This window comes from Canis lupus, chromosome 9, assembly GCF_003254725.2.
Source record: "Canis lupus dingo isolate Sandy chromosome 9, ASM325472v2, whole genome shotgun sequence".
Classification (NCBI taxonomy): Eukaryota; Metazoa; Chordata; class Mammalia; order Carnivora; family Canidae; genus Canis; species Canis lupus.
Genome location: NC_064251.1, coordinates 32,410,086 through 32,427,985, shown reverse-complemented (window position 1 = coordinate 32,427,985; position 17,900 = coordinate 32,410,086). Strand labels below are relative to the sequence as shown.

The 17,900-nt window shown below is 41.0% G+C and overlaps 1 protein-coding gene across 2 annotated transcripts in view; it reads right to left on the bottom strand.

The window, feature by feature from the left end:
• ANKFN1 (ankyrin repeat and fibronectin type III domain containing 1) overlaps nt 1-17,900 on the bottom strand; it is a 298,750-nt gene that overhangs the window by 154,239 nt on the left and 126,611 nt on the right. For both annotated transcript variants that reach the window (XM_035720842.2, XM_035720841.2), the window contains exon 3: nt 593-727. In XM_035720842.2, coding sequence (XP_035576735.2) covers nt 593-727 — 135 coding nt within the window. The remainder of the gene's footprint in view (nt 1-592; nt 728-17,900) is intronic.

The following is a 17,900-nucleotide window of genomic DNA, read 5'->3' as shown; positions in this document are numbered from 1 at the left end:
ATCAAGCAAGAGTTTACATGGATGTCTACTGTGTGCCCTTAGCAGCTATCCTTGATATCACAGTCATGATGCTATTTATGGGCATGCTCACCCAGGATGCACAGAATACTGGTATCCCACCCTGCATGTCCAGCTGGATTAAAGGCAATATGTCTGGGTTTATATTTAGGATTATCAGCATGATGGGATCCATCTTTATCTAATCCAACAGGTATCTTATAGGTACTCAGGAACCGGATTAGAAAATGATCTTATACAACAAAAGAATATTTTACTTTTTCATAGCTATTGCTAATCAGTTAGGCAAGCACATAATGTCCTCAGGCTTGCTACAAACAAAATGTCTAATTATCGGACATGGGGGCTTCCCCGCCCCCACTCTTGACTCCCCACATGGACGCCTACATGCTACTGCAGACCACTCTATATGTGCTGGTGTGCATCCTTCATGGGCTGCCTGCAGCTAACTTTGGAAGATGCAGATTTTTTGGTATCATTTAAACTGCAGCAACACATACACATTTAAAAAATAATCAGTGAATTAGAAAGCCCCACATTCATATGAAGAAAGACAACAATGAATTTTACTTACCAGTTCAGGTTGTTCGAGGCAGCAGAGGAACAAGTTGTTGGTAATTGTCCAGTGCTCTCATTCAATAAATCACACTGGCTTTGCTTTCTCCTGTGGCTCAGCCTCTGCGCAAAGCAAGCGAACCTCCTTCCTATTCTGTGTAAAGAATAAAATGCGAACAGGATCACTACAGGCAAGAGCTGAAGTCCATGATCACTAAGCTACTCTTAATGCAAAATAAAAGAGCAAATGATGCACAGGGAGAGAAGGGGAGAGGGAAACAGCTTGGCTCAGAATCTAGGTGTATTCTCAGGACTATAGCCCTGAAAAGGCTCGATTTCTCTTGTGCGCTGTAGTAAAGGGATGCCATGACTTCAGTGTGTCTTTAGCCTTTTGTATCTGTGAGGTCCATTAGGAACGGCATGCAGGGACAACAAGCTTCATGGCAAACAAGCCTGAATCAGAACGGGCTGTCATTCAAGGATGAGCAAAGGGGCAGCAAGGCAGCCAGTTAGCTTTGCACTATATCAACTGCAGGCAAAGGAATATCGTCTGGCATGCAAGAGCCCATCCAGAAATCTGTGACTGCAAGTGATCTACAGCTCTCCTGGGACCAGACACCCCCTTACTCCCACAGCTCACGGGGATGAGAAGCACACAGGTGGCCACCACATCCCCTCACCTAAGGCACCTGTGCAATCCTTTACAAGCTCCCAACAAGAGCAAAGAAAGCTCCAATCCAGTCAGGGCTGCTCAGGCATTGCTGGAGTTTTTGTCTGAGCAGGTTCTGGGGAAGTAGTCAGTGGATCTGGGACTTAGGACACCAAGAGGCTCGATCTTAGGAGGAAGATTCCAGTGCTTCTTTCATGCCGGCTCTGTATGGGTGCACCTGGCTCCTTTCATGACGTTACGCTTTACATGACTAATGAAACACACAGAATAAATTTCCTAGAAAGCCGCTTATTTAGGCATTTTTCATGTTTCTCTCTAAAATAAAATGGCAAATGACCTTCATAGGCTGCTTTATGTTAAGGAGACATTGTTGATTGAGAGCACGTGTTAAACCCTGCGCCACCCCCTCCCCCCAGCACACAGATACACACACACACACACATACACACAGACGTCCCTAGCAACAGCATTAAGAATCTTTCTAAAGATCTCTTCAGATTCTCTCTCTGCCAAATGAAAGCTTAGCTGCTATGATGACTTCAGAAATAGTTTTGGACCTTTCTACTAGGTACTGACTCTGGTGTGTTATTTATACCTGGAGCCAAATCAACTCCCAAATTTTGAATGTGACTCTGCAGCAAATCAGGAGAAAGTCTCTTGGTTATAAACAAGAGGGCAGAGTGTTATTCTTTGGCCTGGTAATTAATTAGAATCCTGGGAATGGCATCTTGTGTTCCTGAAACTCTCCTCCTTTCTAGAGAACATTTCACTGTGGTGGCTGACTCGTCCCTGACAAGTGACTACTCTGGAGTTGGGATCTGAGGCGAGGCTCAATGACTCATAAAACCTTCCAAAGGAGGGGCGTAGGTTAGCTTTAAACAATTGTCTGACTTTTTCTTTTCTCGTTCAAAAGGCAAAATCTCTCTTTGGAATATTTTTTCCCCTCTCCCTCTCCTTAGACTTATTTGTCCATGGAAGCATTGCATGAATAATCTAATTTGGCAATATTCGTGCCCTTGAGGTTCAGAAGGCTATTTTTTTCATCAAGGATTAAGAAAGAGTCAAGCTACCCTTTTGCAGCTTAAGCCTAAACGATTGCCAGGTAAAACTTTACCCTTATCTCTAAACAAACTTTGACTTTAACACAGATTTACTTAAATTCCATCTGCTGGGGATAGCCAGGTGACTGAGTCATTCTACTAAGGTTAGGGGCCACCTCCGAGGGGTCATGATTCAATCTGCTGTGCAAACCTAAGGGGATGAAGTCTTAGTAATAGTGGCATCGCTTCCAGGAGCAAATGCCTAAGACTCAGTCATGTCATGCATCCTCTGTCCATTGCATTCATTCATTAATCTACTCATTCTTTAATCTGCTCTTAACAAATAGGATTTAAATTTATTAAGTCCTTAGTTGGTGTGCCACATTGTGCCAAATACTTTAATGTTACCAAAAAGCTTATCAATGAAGTTATAAACTCCTTCACATACCTCAGCAAAATTCTCTGTAATCCAGCTCTGCCTACCTCTGTGGTCTCATTTCTTGCCCTCTTCCTACTTTCCCTTCATGCTGCAGCCTTTAAAACATCTTTCAGTTCCTTGGACATGCCATACTGCCTCTCAATTCCAGAATCCTGCAGATTATATTCTTCTGCCCCTACACTCGGTCCCTGTTGTCTGGTGAACTCACGTGCAGCGCTAGAGTCTTGGCTTAAGCATCATCTCTCTGAGATCCTTTTCTAGCCCTGTTAGGGTCCCCACTCCGCAGTCTAGAGCACCTTCACCTTGCCCTTTGTGACATCCATCACATTTTCTTACACTTACTTGTTTTACATCAGCCATCCCTATTTTGCTATGAGTTTAATGGCAAAGACATCTATTCACTCCTCAATTTCCAGTCTAGCATAATTCCTGGCACATAGAAGGCAATCAATAAATATTTAGTGAATGTTTTGTTGAAGTGCATAGCATGTATGTGTTGAGTGAATAAATAAAGCATTTCAAAGAATAATAGGGGTCTGAGAATGAAAAGGAACCCTAAAGTTAAGTTACTATATCTAATTTTTCTTGCCAAGTGGCCATCCACTGAGGTCTCACCTCCTCGGATTATTCCTTCTCCATTAATCTCAGCCCAGAGTAATCACACACTTACTTTGTCCCCCGTCCCCCGGCACTTTTACAGGATGTTCCTGCTTTTTGTTCTCCAGCTCTTTCCTAAGACTTTGCTTCCTCTCTACAGACTAGTATTCTCCATAACGCCTAGCATAAGCCTATAATTATTTGATGCTTGATTCATTCAATAACAAACATTTGAGCAGGGAGTTACTTGCTTTAGGAAGATTACTCTGTATTGGGGGAAGGATGTATTGCATTGGCCAGACCTAGACAGGACTCTAACAATGACCACAGCACAGAGATAGAACTTAAAAACAGCTCTGCGCTTTCTTTCCCTCCCCCCACTCCCATATCATAACACCCATGTTCTCATCTGGAACACTGAGAATGTTTGTTCCATACTCAGCACTTCCCCTCCACCCAATTCCACCCCCACAGTTAGCTCACTTGCTTAGGTTATTTGTGAACATGTCTCACTGCTTCAAGCTCCTTTGAAGACAGGGATTACATTTTAGTTAATTTGTATCTTCCTTCTCCAGCCCCTGCTCTGGCCAGGCCTGGTGTCTTGAAATAGTTAAGTTATTAAATCAGTATTAAGAAAGAAAAACATCTTATTTATGCAAAGTGGTGGATAAAGCACTAGCGTGATGTGGGGAGGGGAACAAAGATGAGGAGGTATCTTTTCAGAGATAAAAGGGCTCTTTGTAGGGAGAGAGAACTAGTACTCTCTTCCAGAATGCTTAGGCAAGATTCACAGGGAAGTCTGCAGTTGCACTGGATCTGCAAGTGTGAAGATCTCTTGAGGTTGAACAGAAGAGAAGGAAATGGGTCGATGCACAGAATTCCTAGAATGTTTAGGGAATGACAAATAATCCAGCTGGGCTGGAGTGAACGTGGACGGAAGATCTAATGGAATTCAGGCTACAGAAATAGGCTGGGGTGGGATTGAGATGTGCGTGGATGCCCTGTTAGGGTTTGAACTTGTTCCTGAAGGTGACAGGGATTTGGGCAGGACAATGGCAGGGCCGTGCATTAAGATCCCTCTGGTTTAGCCACTGTAGCCTGTGAACTGAGGCAGTGAGAGCCTGAGAGCCGGGAAGCAGGAAGATGACGATGGCGAGGGCCTGTGGAAATGGAAATCAGGAGCTGAAGGTGGGGCACACTCCGGAGGAGGACCTGTCCATGGCGCACCTGTGAGTGAGTGAAGACATGAGTGGGAGGAAGAAGCCTAAGATGACTTTGAACCTCTGTGATGGCAGATGATGGCAGCATCCATCGATCATCACATGCCATGAAGGCAGAGAAAAGAGCAGGAGGCTGAGTCCTTGCAGCCATGTGGAATGCGCCTGGGCTGCTCTGAAGAAGCCATTCAACAGCTGTGAAAGAGGTCAGTTCAGGTGGTGGCGGATGAACCACCCTGGCAACACACAGGGCCACTGGCAGGGGTGTGGGGGCAGAGTCACCCCGGGAAGAGGACTTCCAGGTGACGTGCTTCCCATCTCACAGCTGTTGAGCTTGGTAGAGGGGAGTCCAGCTGGGGATGAGATGGACTCCCCCTGGCTAAGTGACCTTGGGCAAGTTACTTTCTGCCTACCGGCTCTGAGCTCCCCCACTTGGCAAGTGAGGGAGGAGAGCCAGTTAACTTCAAAGGTCTGTTTTAGTATACTCTTCTCTGACTTGTGAAGTGCCACGTTGAGAATTTCAGAATACTTGTGAAACTAGGCCAAAGCCCACCAACATCAGAGGCTAGCAACATCCACCCTCTCCTGCGAAATCATGCCTATATTTTGAGAATGTCCATATATCACTGCAAATGCATGTCTGCCTTGTGGTTAGTTCCATGTGGTTTGTTTGTAAGACATAAATTTAAATTGATCACTTTTTGATGACCTTTTTCTAACAATTTTTCACTCTTTTTTTCAGCAAAGATTTTTTTAGGGGTGCCTTTTCATCAGAGTCTCAAATTAAATTATGGGAAGAAAGCAGCAGTCCCTTACTGTGGTCAGCAAAGAGTCTGGCCAGCCTACTTCCGCTCCCTAATCTCCTGACCTTCCTCAGGGCGCGGCCACTCAGTAACGGCTCCAATTCTTTTTTCAAAAATAAAATGTGCTACTTATCAAAAGCTGCTAAAAAGGAGACAAAAAAATAGGAAAAGAAAACTAACACCCCAGGGTGTATCTGAACATGCTTATTATGTGCGAAGTTGTTAGTAATGAATGTAAAACTCTTCCTCCTCCTCCCTCTCAATTACTAAGCCCCAAAGAAAAAAGGAAACGGGGTGGGGGAGGGCAGTGGCTATTCAGTCCAAAGCAGACCTTTTCTAAAGGTGCAGCCTGTTCATAGGCAAGCTATTTCTTGATTATTTTGTTTTAAGCACCAGCTGACCTTTCAGACTAAAAGTAAAGGTCCCAAAATATCCTGAGAAACTCTCTCTTGGGGTTCCCCCACCCAAGTCTTGGAGAGACTAGACTCTATGACATTCAGAAAGACTCTTCAAAAAGAGATGGGCTGTGTGACTTCTGCTGTGATTTGATGACAGAGTGTTTATCTGAACTAATCAATTGAGATTTTCCATGGTTGCATTTTTGAGAAATGGGATTCTCTTAAGGAGGTTACAAACACTTCACTGAAAGCTTTCCAAGAATGGCTTCATGCCGCCTCTCAGCAGCCTCTCGCCGGGCTGTAGCACCGATGTGATAATCAGAGTCCGAGCTTCTGAAAAGTCTTCTTGTTCTGGCAGCCACCCTCCTCTCAGTCATCATAAGAATTCTTAAACTATGAATCCCCTATTGTCTGTGTGAGCCCGGGATCCCCCACACCATGCCGAGGAAGGAATGTGAACCTCCTAGGTCTGGTCCTAAGCCTCAACCCTGTCCAGCAGGTCACAAAGCCCCATTGATACTCAGCTCCAAAGTTTTATCATAATTCTTTATCTGCTCAGCCCCATATATCCTCTCGGGCAGTCAGGAGACGTTTGGTAATGAAGCCCATTTATCCTCATTTTCTCAATTGGCACACTTAAAGTTCTAATATTTATGTTCACACTGTCCTAATTTTGAATGTCAAAGATACTACACGAGACAAGTAGCATTGCCAAAGGATAATTGAACCTCACAGGAGAGTTCACCAGAGTCTAATGCGTGACGTGGTTTGTCATATTGCAATCATTGCATCACCAATACTTAATTTTAATAGTGTTGTGGAAACAGAGTAACAAACGCTGCCATTTATCAAACACCTTCCGTGTGGCCTGCAGCAACATCACTGAATTCTCACACTGTAAAGAGGATTATCCACTTTTTATTGGTGAGGAAACTATGGCTCAGAGAGATTAATTAACTTGTTTCTGTGCATTCAGGGGCTGAGGGGAGACTCAAACCCAGATCTCTGACTGCAAAGCTCATGGCATTTGTACCTGGCTCCTTTGCCTCTCACCAGAAATGCAATTTGTGAATCGCTTTAAATTAGTATAACACAGCTATTTTTCATCACAAATACGTGAAGGATTTTGAACTTAGGACTGCTAAAAGGTTTTGGCCAACTGAATAACGAGATCTGTTGTGATAAGTATTAGCACCGTGTCAGGTCAGAGTAGGAATTTGTGGCATATGGTTCACCTATCAATAGGTGGCAGTATTCACCCAAATCTTTCCAAGAGGAATTAGCACAGGTCACTTCTCTTTACAACCATCCCCAAGGCCATCTGCATTCTTTGATACACTGGATTTTATCATAAAGAATAGCATTTACAATAATTGGGCTGTTAACAGGATCTTCATCATGCCTTTGGAGAGTGAGATCTGGACTGTAGTGAGTTGTCTGGGAGGGCAATGTGCCATCACAGAGACTTTGGGACCCCTCTCCATTCACAACATTCATTTTGGCCATTTCTTTGGGGGAGGTCTTTTATCTGCAACTGGAAGCCAAAGATGATTTGTGTGTCTTCATTTACTTTAAGAATGTTATGCCGAATTTTTGAGTAATTTAAAAATGAAATTATTAATGCACTAGGATTTGGTAATTCAGATGTTCATAATTCAAAGAAAGTTTGCTCAGATAAGGACAATAAAGCAACTGGCAGACCTCATAGTTTCGACAAGGTTTCAAAACCTATGTACGTGTACACCTACCTGTCAAACCATATGAATCTTCACCAGGATGTATGAAAACCAGAGTCTATAAAGTAAGTGCTCAATGCACAAGTCAAAGTGGTCAAGTTGATGAGTTAGAGTACCAAAGCCTAAATGATTACTGGGTTTCAGGCAGACTCTTCCTCTTCCTCCTATTCCTACATATCCTCTTATTCTTTCTTCTCTTTTTTCTGTAAGGGAAATCTTCATATCATCTTTAGTTAAAAGTAGTAGCATAGAATCTGTCTCTATTTTCCAACTGCTAATAAGAGTCTGCCTGGTAGGATTTGGTTTTACAAAGTCAAGAAAACAGGTACAGTGGTCAATAATAGGATAAGCTGAGAGATTCTTAGGCCTATTTTTTAAAAAAAGATTTTATTTATTTATTCATAAATAAATAAATAAGAGAGACGCAGAGACGCAGGCAGAGGGAGAAGCAGACTCCATGCAGGGAGCCCAATGTGGGACTCCATCCTGGGACTCCAGGATCATGCCTTGAGCTGAAGACAGACACTCAACTGCTGAGCCACCCAGGCACCCCTCTTAGACCTATTTTTATGTTGACTTCCCCATTTTCATTTTGGATACCTGGAACTGATGGTCATAAACGACGACCAAGAAGCACTAAGAAATTAGGTAAGATGAGGAGTCCTGACTCTTAAAAATTACGAACTTGACTCAAGTAAGATTTTCAGGAGACCAAATTCTCTCAAAAGAGTTCAGATTGGCTGGTGGATGAAGGTGGTAGTCTTCACAGATGGCATATTAACTTCTCTTTTATGTTCCCAAACGGAATGAGTGTCTTTCTCTCCTCCCTCTGTAAGCATTCATAATTATGTTAGCCTGCTGTGCACAGTCTACCTTTGCTCGAGTTAGTTACTTGGGGCCCCACTGCCCTTACTGGACTAAGATCTCCAGGACAGCAGAATCCAGGCCTCTCTAACTTTTCAATTGCCTCTCAGCTCAAGGACTTGGACCCTGTGTATGGTAGATGAAGTTCAACGCATGTATATCTAGTTGAACTGAATTAAGGAGAATCTATATGAATGTATTTTACACTTCTGTCCATAGGTTTAAAGAAAAATTACAGCTTGGGTTTTGGAAACTATACATGGGTCACATTTCTTGTTTGTCATATGGTTCTCCCATTTTAGGATAGCATTGGTAAGTGACCATAGGAGTATCATGCCAAAGCCCACCCCACCCCCTGGAACCATTAATTAACTAATTTTATATCCCTGGCAAGACTACCTTATTTTGTAGGATGCCCTGGCCTCATGAAGATTAAATGCAAAGATAGGCAAAAAAAGCCCTCACAAGGTATGTTAAGTGACCCACATCTAGTGGATCATTCTAATCGCTAATGTTTCCTGCTTTTGTGGTTTAGAGACCCAACCTGCACTGAAAAGCCCAACACTACAATGCTGTTTCCTAATGGTAGCTATCATTGTTTCCCATATTAGGGCATAGCTAAGCACAAGGGGAGACATTCATCTTCAAAAGCTTACAAAATTACATTCAACCCATTAGGTGTATCAGGAGCTATTGCCATGCTCGGGAAATGAATTACCCAGCTGAATATCACAGGCTAATGAAGTTGTCAGCAGCAACAGTGCAGCCGTAGATTGTCTGATTACATGTTGACTGTGCTGGCCATTCAGGGACACACCGGGAAGGAAATAGTTGTCATATTGTCCACCACATTCTCAGCTCTGTCCCCAGCCATGGTAATAAACCTGATATCCCTAGAAGCACATGGAAAACAATAACAGCAACAAACCACAGAGAGCATCCTCTTATTCCTGGCATGGCTGGAGTCACTCTCTTCCTGTGGCTCCAATCTGTCATCTTCTTTAAAAAAATGACCATGACAAGGAGTGTAAGTTTAGATTCTGGTCTTCCAAACAAACATTTCACAATGGGCTTCCTTAGTCTTTGTTAACCTCAAAATAAACAGCAGTCCAGCAAGAAAGCTTTAACTACGTGGGTGGGATTTACACCTCTCTTGTGAGTCAAAGATGGGGGCAGGCTGAGTTGTTCCTTTCTGTAGAAAGGTCTGCTTGAGCAGGTTGATAGGTAATATCTTTTGACATCAACTGGAATCTTCTCAAGGATTCTTTTTTTTTTTTAAACCCCAAGCCCAAAAAACCCACAAAAACCCAAAAACAAAAGTCAAACAACCTGAAGTTTTCTCCTCTCCTAATTAAGTAGGTTAAACTAGATGACTTCAAAGCAACTCCCAGCTCTAACATGCTCTGATATTAAGAGGCTACTAGAGCACTTAGCACATAAAAGAATATTTGCCACAAAGACAAAATGCTTTATTTCTACCCAGTGACGGCTGGTTTGTACAGGAAATAGTTCTGGTACTTCAGAATCAACAGACATGAACTTTCTTTCCCTATAGTGCAGTGAAATCCACTTTAAGCATGTGTTATTTATCAGGAATGCTTGCTTTAAAAATGAAAAAGAATGTAATGTATCTCACTCATTAATAGAACACTGCATCTATTCATGTTTTCTTTGGATAAAACCAACAAGATGTCTATGTTGGAGGGGATGGTGCTCTTTAAGTGCTTACCATATTACACAGGAGCATTGGATATCCTTTGATTACCTTAGGTGGCCCCATGCAGTGGGTAGTGATTTGCATGAGTAACCTGGGTAGTTTTGGTGGTGAGTGAGGAAAGCCACAGAGCAAATTCTCCTTTCTTCACCCTCATTTTTTTTGTCTCCTGAGCACCAATCACAATGGGTTTCCAAAAATTTGGGGATACTTCTGCTTGGAGATAAGTCCAGGTTTAAGTTGTATTCTAGATCCCTATGCTCAAATTTCAGAGAGGGTCCCCTGACCCTTGGTTAACTAATAAATAAATCTCAAGAGGTCTTCCCTCTTTTTCAGATTTTTCTTCTCTATTTACTTTGCAGCCTGAGAGTCCCTCAGATAAGCCCTGTGTGGCTGGCTTAGGATCCTGCCAATCTGCTTACCTGCCCATCTCCACAAGAAATACCTCACCCATTTGACAAATGGTTTATGTCCACGAATTCATGACACCAAATCTTAGTAGAGAAGAGAGAATTCTTTGTAATTAATCACAGAGAGAATTAAAAATGCTGAGGTAAAGAAGTGAGGACATTCATCTTATTTGTACCTCCAAACATACCGTAGGAAGACCTGTGGTCTTCCTGTGTGATAAGACCCAGCAATTATAAAGGGAGTCTACACTTAAAAACTGGACTGCAAATGCCACTTTACCTATTCGAATTGCTCTCTGCTGAAAGGGAAAACTTCTTCCTCTTTCTCCTAAAAATGCCAGGTCAGGTTTGCCATACAAGTATCAGGAGCATCTGACCTAAAGCACACAGCACCAAAAAAGGCATTTAATGATTGGAGAAAAAAGAAAAACAGAGAAAGCAATAAAAGGAAAGTTAAAGAGGTCATAGTTGTGTTTTAAAGAAAGCTTTAAAAATTCATCTGGTTAACTTTTAGCCTTATCTTTCTTGTTCCAGCCAATAAGGGGCTGCACCTTATAGACATTGGCGCAGCCCCTTTATTTCCGGCCTAGTTCTTCTGTCTTCAGCCTCTGTACCAGAATCTGAACCCCCATGAGAGCAGACCCATGAGCAGTTGAATGGGGTGCTCTGGCCACTTTGTAAGATTGCTCAGTGGAGCTTTTTCAAGGACTGCATATGCCAAGTACTCAAAGTAACTCTTCTATGGCATTGTCAGACCTACCGGATGCACCTCGCAGGAGAGCAAGGCACTGAATGGAATTAAAGGCTCAATGGCTCATTCACTTCATTCATTACTTGAGGGAAAATCCAAGACTTGGCTCAGAGAGGATTAAAAGGACTACAACAGGCGCCTTCCATCAGGGCTGCCAATCTAGCTAGGTCAGACTCCTTTTGGTTTGAAAGGCGGTCACAGAGTCTCACTTATTTCTTCATTACTCAAAATTCAAATTCAGTGTATCAAATACAGCCAGATCTAGTTATTCCTAAGTGATTTACCTGAAACATCAAGGAAAGTAGGGATTTCCCTGAGAGTCCAACTCCAAAATACATTTCCTTCTCAAATTAAAACACACACACACACACACACACACACACACACTACAGATTCACCATCTTCTCCAGATTTGTAAGTGAGAAAATCAAGTGTTTAGAAGCATTTACACTTCATCGACCAAATATTAATTTAGTGCAATGTGACATATGGGCAGGAGAAATTGTGGCTATTTAAACTGATTAAATCAAAACCACGTAGGCTGAGGAGAGTTATGTGTAGCCTAGTGAAACACAGTTGCCCTGGAACAAGAAGAGTTTATTTTGAGCTCGGCAGCACTGTGCAGTTGATATGGAGTAGATTTCTGCCTGAGATGGCATTAGGTGTCACACAAAGACCCCAGGCTTACAGTGAGAGGATTCTGAGTTCTGTTTGAAAAGAGCCATAGCCACTTTCAGCTACCTTAGAACCATTCACCTCTTCCCTTCTTCACACCTACATGTTCTTTTGCTCCACTTTTCCATCCTACTACTTTTCTTCACTCTGTCCCAGAACCTGAATTCCTTTTTAGGACCCCTTCTTAGTGAATCCCTTTGGTCTGGGATCCACTGTAGGAAAAAGTCTAGGATATTGGCAATGAAATGCCAATTAGGGTCAGGAGATGTGTATAATAGGCTTGGGTTTGCCATTTGTTAGTGGTGGAGTCTTTGGCAGGCACTTGACTTCTGTGTCTCAATTTTCTCATCTATATAATGGAATTAATAGTAGTCACCCTGCCTGGGCAGCCCAGGTGGCTCAGCGGTTTAGCGCCGCCTTCAACCCAGGGCCTGGTCCTGGAGACCCGGGATCGAGTCCCATGTCAGGTTCCCTGCATGGAGCCTGCTTCTCCCTCTGCCTGCATCTCTGCATCTCTGCCTCTCTCTCTCTCATGAATAAATAAATAAAATATTAAAAAAAAAAGTAGTCACCCCTGCCAAAGACCTAAATAGATACATTACAACAGAAGATTGCAAAATGGTCCCAATAGGGGCACCTGGGTGGCTCAGTCAGTTAAGTGTCTGCCTTTGGCACAGGTCATGATCCCAGAGTCCTGGGATCAAGCCTCTCATTGGGCCCCCTGCTGAGCAGGGAGTGTGCTTCTCCCTCTTCTCTTCTCCCCTGCTTGTGATCTCTCTCTCTCTCTCTCTCTCAAATAAATAAAATAAAATAAAATAAAAGGCCCAATAAGCACATGAAAAGGTGCTGAACTTAATTAGTCATCAGAGAATTGCAAAAGAAAACCACAATGAGATACCAGTGTACGCCCACTGGAATGTCTAACATCAAATGTTGGTGAGGATGTGGAACAATTGGAATGCCTGGGAGTGTGAAATGGTATAATAACTTTAGAGAATGGCTTGGCACTTTTTTATACAATTCAATATAATGTACCTTATGATTTAGCAATTCTTCCTTAGGTTTTACCCAAAAGAGAGGAAAATAAATACCCACAAAAAGACTGGTAAGAATATTTATAGCAGCTTTGTTCAAAATAGTCAATCTGGAAACAATTCAAATGTCATCAATAGGATAACAGATTGGCAAATTGTAGTGTAGTCACATGGAATATTACTTGATAATAAAAAGGAAGAGGGGCACCTGGAAGGCTCAGTGGTTGAGCATCTGCCTTCAGTTCATGTCATGATCTCAGAATTCTGGGATCAAGTTCCTCAAAGGGCTCCCCTCAGGGAGCCTGCTTCTCCCTCTGCCTGTGCCTCTGCGTCTCTCTCTGTGTCTCTCATGAATAAATAAATAAATAAAATCTTTTAAAAAAAGGAATGAACTATGTAGCCACATAACACTGTGATTGAATGAATCTCAAAAACAACCACCACCACATGACATTACATTGAGCAAAAGAAGCCAGACACAATAGAATACTTACTACATGATTGCATTTCTATGAAGAAACTTGGCAAACTGATCACAATAGGGATAGAAATCAAAACAGTGGTTGCCTAGGACTAGGGTGTGGGGATATCTGATTGGACAGTGGTAGAAGAAAACCACCAGGCACATTGGAAATGTTCTATATTTGATTGAGGTGTTAGGTGAATGTATTCAATTATTAAAACATATCTAACCAAACACTTAATATATACTCATTTTATTGTATGTAAATTTAAAGGAAAAAAAAGTCTGCTCTAGCTCCCTTATAGAGATGTTGGAAAACAATGAGAAACAAAGCAAATGGAAAATGCCATGTAAATCTGCATTGTTGTCATTTGATAGATAAAACCAAACACAGGCTGGGTTATGGGCAGGCATATAGAGATATGCATCTGGAAGCCGAGTACAGATCCCAGGATGTGAACCCAGGCTGCAGCCCAAAGACTAAGAACCATCCTTTTTCTACCTGAAGGCCAGGACTGCTACTGGCCCATGTGGTACCTTTGTGAGAATAAGAAGAGTAAACCTCTTCCCTTCCCCTCACTGTGGGACACTGCCTAGGGAGCAGAGACTGGCTGAATATTACCAATTTCTTACCCTTTGGGTCAGGCTTGTTTGTGCCAGGAGCAACCTTCATAGCTCTACATGAGGGCTCTCTTCAATTCATACATACTATTCCATCTGCCCAAAACATTTGTCCCTGTTTTCACAGGACTGGCTTTCTTTTATCCTTCAGATCTTGATATGAATGCCATTTCCTCATGGAGGTAATATGCTGCCCTCATCCCCATGAATCTCTATCTCAACACCTGTTGTGCTACAAGCAGTAATAATCTGCATTTAATATTTCCTTATGGGGTCTTTATCAGTCTCTTCCATCTAGACTATGAGTTCCATAGGGCAGGGAGTCTACCTCTTGTTCACCATTATACCCCAAGGTAGCATAGTGCTGAGCACAGAGCAGGTGCTCTACAAATGTTTGTTAAGTAACAAAATTAGATAGAAATCTGGGGAGGTATGAAGTTGAAAGCTAGTGATTTCCCAGTAAAAGATCAGGTAGCAAAAGCTATACAACAAAGGTCCAGAGAGGGCCACAGGAGGCCGGAGACCTGGCAGCTAGGGCAGTTGGGATTAGGAGTAAGATACCAAGAATGTGTGACAACATCAATGTGCAAAAATACAATATTTTGGTAGCAAATTCTTATCTAATATAATAACATTTTACTAATGTGATCTTGATTGGCCTTAACATTTTTCTAGCTTGCTTCTCTGGAAATTCATTTTTTTTTTTTTTTTTGGTCATCAGAATTTATAATTTTAGTAAATTCATTCTCAGCTAATATAGTTGAAAGCAAACCAGTTACTTAATTATTCTTGGAAAATGCAAAATCATAGATACTTTCTGATAATTTTTAATTTTCAAAGGATCTTTCTGTTGATGCAATTATTATTGGACCTAAGAGTATTTTACATGTAATAGTAATAATTAGATAAATTTTTGATAATTTTGAAATACCCCTTTCAGTACACCTCTGGCTGATGCTTCTTGCAGAATCATTTTTCTGAGGATTTAGCTCTTTCTACAAGTTAATTTTGCATAAATCTAAATTCAATTTTGAATGTAAATGTATTGAGTGGCCTTTTAATATTTCCTCTGACACTTCCTGTAACTTGTGTAGGTCATAGAAGGAACTAAGGGTGGGGCTATCATTACAAATATTAAAAGGATAATAAGGAAATACGACAAATAATTCTATAAACATAAATTTGACACCTTAGATGAAGTAGACCCCTTTTTCAAAAAACACAGACTACCACAACTCAGCCAATATGAAACAGATCACTTGAATAGTCTTTTAACTATTAGAGAAATTAAATTCATAATTTTAAAACATACAAAAAAGAAATCTCCAGGCCCAGATGGAGATTTCTGTATCTTCACTGGAGAGCTGTATCAAATGTTTAAAGAAGGATTAATACCAATTTTACACAATCTCTTGTAGAAGACAGAAGAGGGAAGAACACATTCCAATTCATCTTATGAAACTAATATTACGCCGATAACAAAACCAGACAAAGACAGTACCAAAAAATAAAACCACATAGCACAACTCCTCATGAATACTGGTGTAAAAATCATTAAGCAAATATCAGCAATAGAAACCAACAATATATAAAAGAATTATACACCATGACCAAGTGGCATTTATTCAATACATGTAAGGCTAGTTCAATATTTGAAAGTCAATTAATTTAATTCATCATATTAACAGACTAAAGGAAAAAAGCTTCATGTGATCATATCAATTGATTAGAGGAAAAATATTAGACAAAATTCAACACTCATTCATGATAATGACTCTCAGAAAGATAGTAAGAGGGAATCATTAGGTTGATAAAGAACATCTACCAAGAGATCTGTGTCTAACATTGTAGTAAATGTTGAAAGACTGAAAGCTTTCCTCCTAAGATCAGGGTAAGTCATGGATGTCAACTCTCACCACTCTTATTCATCACAGTACTGGGAGTTCTTATAGTATAGTAGAGCAAGGAAAGGAAATAAAAGATACAGATGCAAGGACGAACTGAAACTGTCCCTTTTCACAGACAAAATGATTTTCTACACAGAAAATACCAAGGAATCTACAGAAGACTCCTAGCACACATAAGTGAATTCAACAAGGACACAGGAAACAAAATGAAGTTACAAAAGTTAATTGTATTTCTGTATACTAGCAATTAAAAATGCAATACCATTTACAATTTGCTCCAAAAATGAAATCTTAGATATAAGTCTAAAAAACATGCATAAGATTTGTATGCTGACTATATAAAACATTGATTATAAAAATCAAAGCCCTTAAGAAATGGAGAGACATACTGTGTTCATGGATTAGAAGATGCAACATAGTAAAGATGTCAGTTCTCCCCAAATGGACATCTAGTTGTTTTTTTTTTTTTAAAGATTTTATTTATTTATTCATGAGAGACACACAGAGAGAGGCAGAGACTCAGGCAGAGAGAGAAGCAGGCTCCATGCAGGGAGCCTGATGTGGGACTCGATCCCGGGACTCCAGGATCACGCCCTGGGCCAAAGGCAGGCACTAAACCGCTGAGCCACCGAGGGATCCCCCCTGGACATCTAGTTTTAATTCAATTCCCACTACCAAAATCCCAGCAAGACTTTTTGTAGATATAGAAAAGATTTTTCTAAAATATAGGTAGGAGGCAAAGGAGCTCGGTTACCTCCAATTCTGAAAAAGAAAACTAAGGTAGAAGGACCAGTCTACTCTATTTCAAGACTCATCATATAGCTGCAGTGATCACACCATGTGGAATTGGCACAGGGAGAGAAACACTGATGGGACAGAATAAATTATTTAGAAATTAACCCACACAAATATGCCCAACTGGATTCCTTTGACAAAGGTGGAAAATAATCCAATGGAGGAAAGACAGCCTTTCAACAAATAGTGCTGAAGCAATTAAACATCCATAAGCAAAAAAGAAAAAGAAGAAAAGAAACATCTTAAGCCTCACGTCTGATACAAACATGAATTCAAAATGAATCATAAACTTAAATGTAAAATGAAAAACTATAACATTTCTAGAAAACACACAGGAGAAAGTCTTCAGGATCTAGGACTAGGCCAAGAGTTCTCAGACTTAATGCCAAAAGCACATTCCATGAAATGAAAAATTGATAAGCTGGACTTCATCAAAATGAACTTTTGCTTTGCGAAAGGATAAAAAGACAAGCTGAAGAATGGGGAAAGATATTTGCAAACTGTACATCTGACAAAGAACTGGTATCTAAAGTATACAGAGAATTCTCAAACGGGCAAGAGATTAGAAAGAGAGATTTAACCAAAGAGGATAGACAGATGGCAAATATGCCATAAGCACATGAAATTATATTCACCATCATTAGCCATCAGGGGCATGCATATTAAAACCACAATGAGATGTCACTATGAACCTACCAGAATGGCTAAAAAAACAGTGACAACATTGAGTACTGATGAGGATGCATCGAAAGTGGTAACTCATATTGCCAGTGGGAATATAAAATAGTAGTCACTCTGGAAAACTGGGAGTTTCTTAAAAAACAACATGCAACTGGCCTATGTTCCAGCAATTGCACCATGAGACATTCATCTCAGAGAAACAAGTCTTGGCCCATGTACTTGAATGTTAATAGCAGCTTCATTTATAATAGCCCCAAACTGGGAACAAACTAGATATCCTTCAATGGATGAATGGTTAAACAAACATCCACAACATGGAATGCTACTCAGCAATAATACAGAACAGACTCCGGATACACACAATGACATGGATAAATTTCTAGGGAATTTTTTGCTAAGTAAGAAAGTCAATCTTTTGGTTACATAATGTATTATTCCATTTATATGCAAAAATATAAAAAATGGAGAAGAGATTAGCAGTTGTCAGGGGTTAAGGAAGGAGTGGGTGTGGT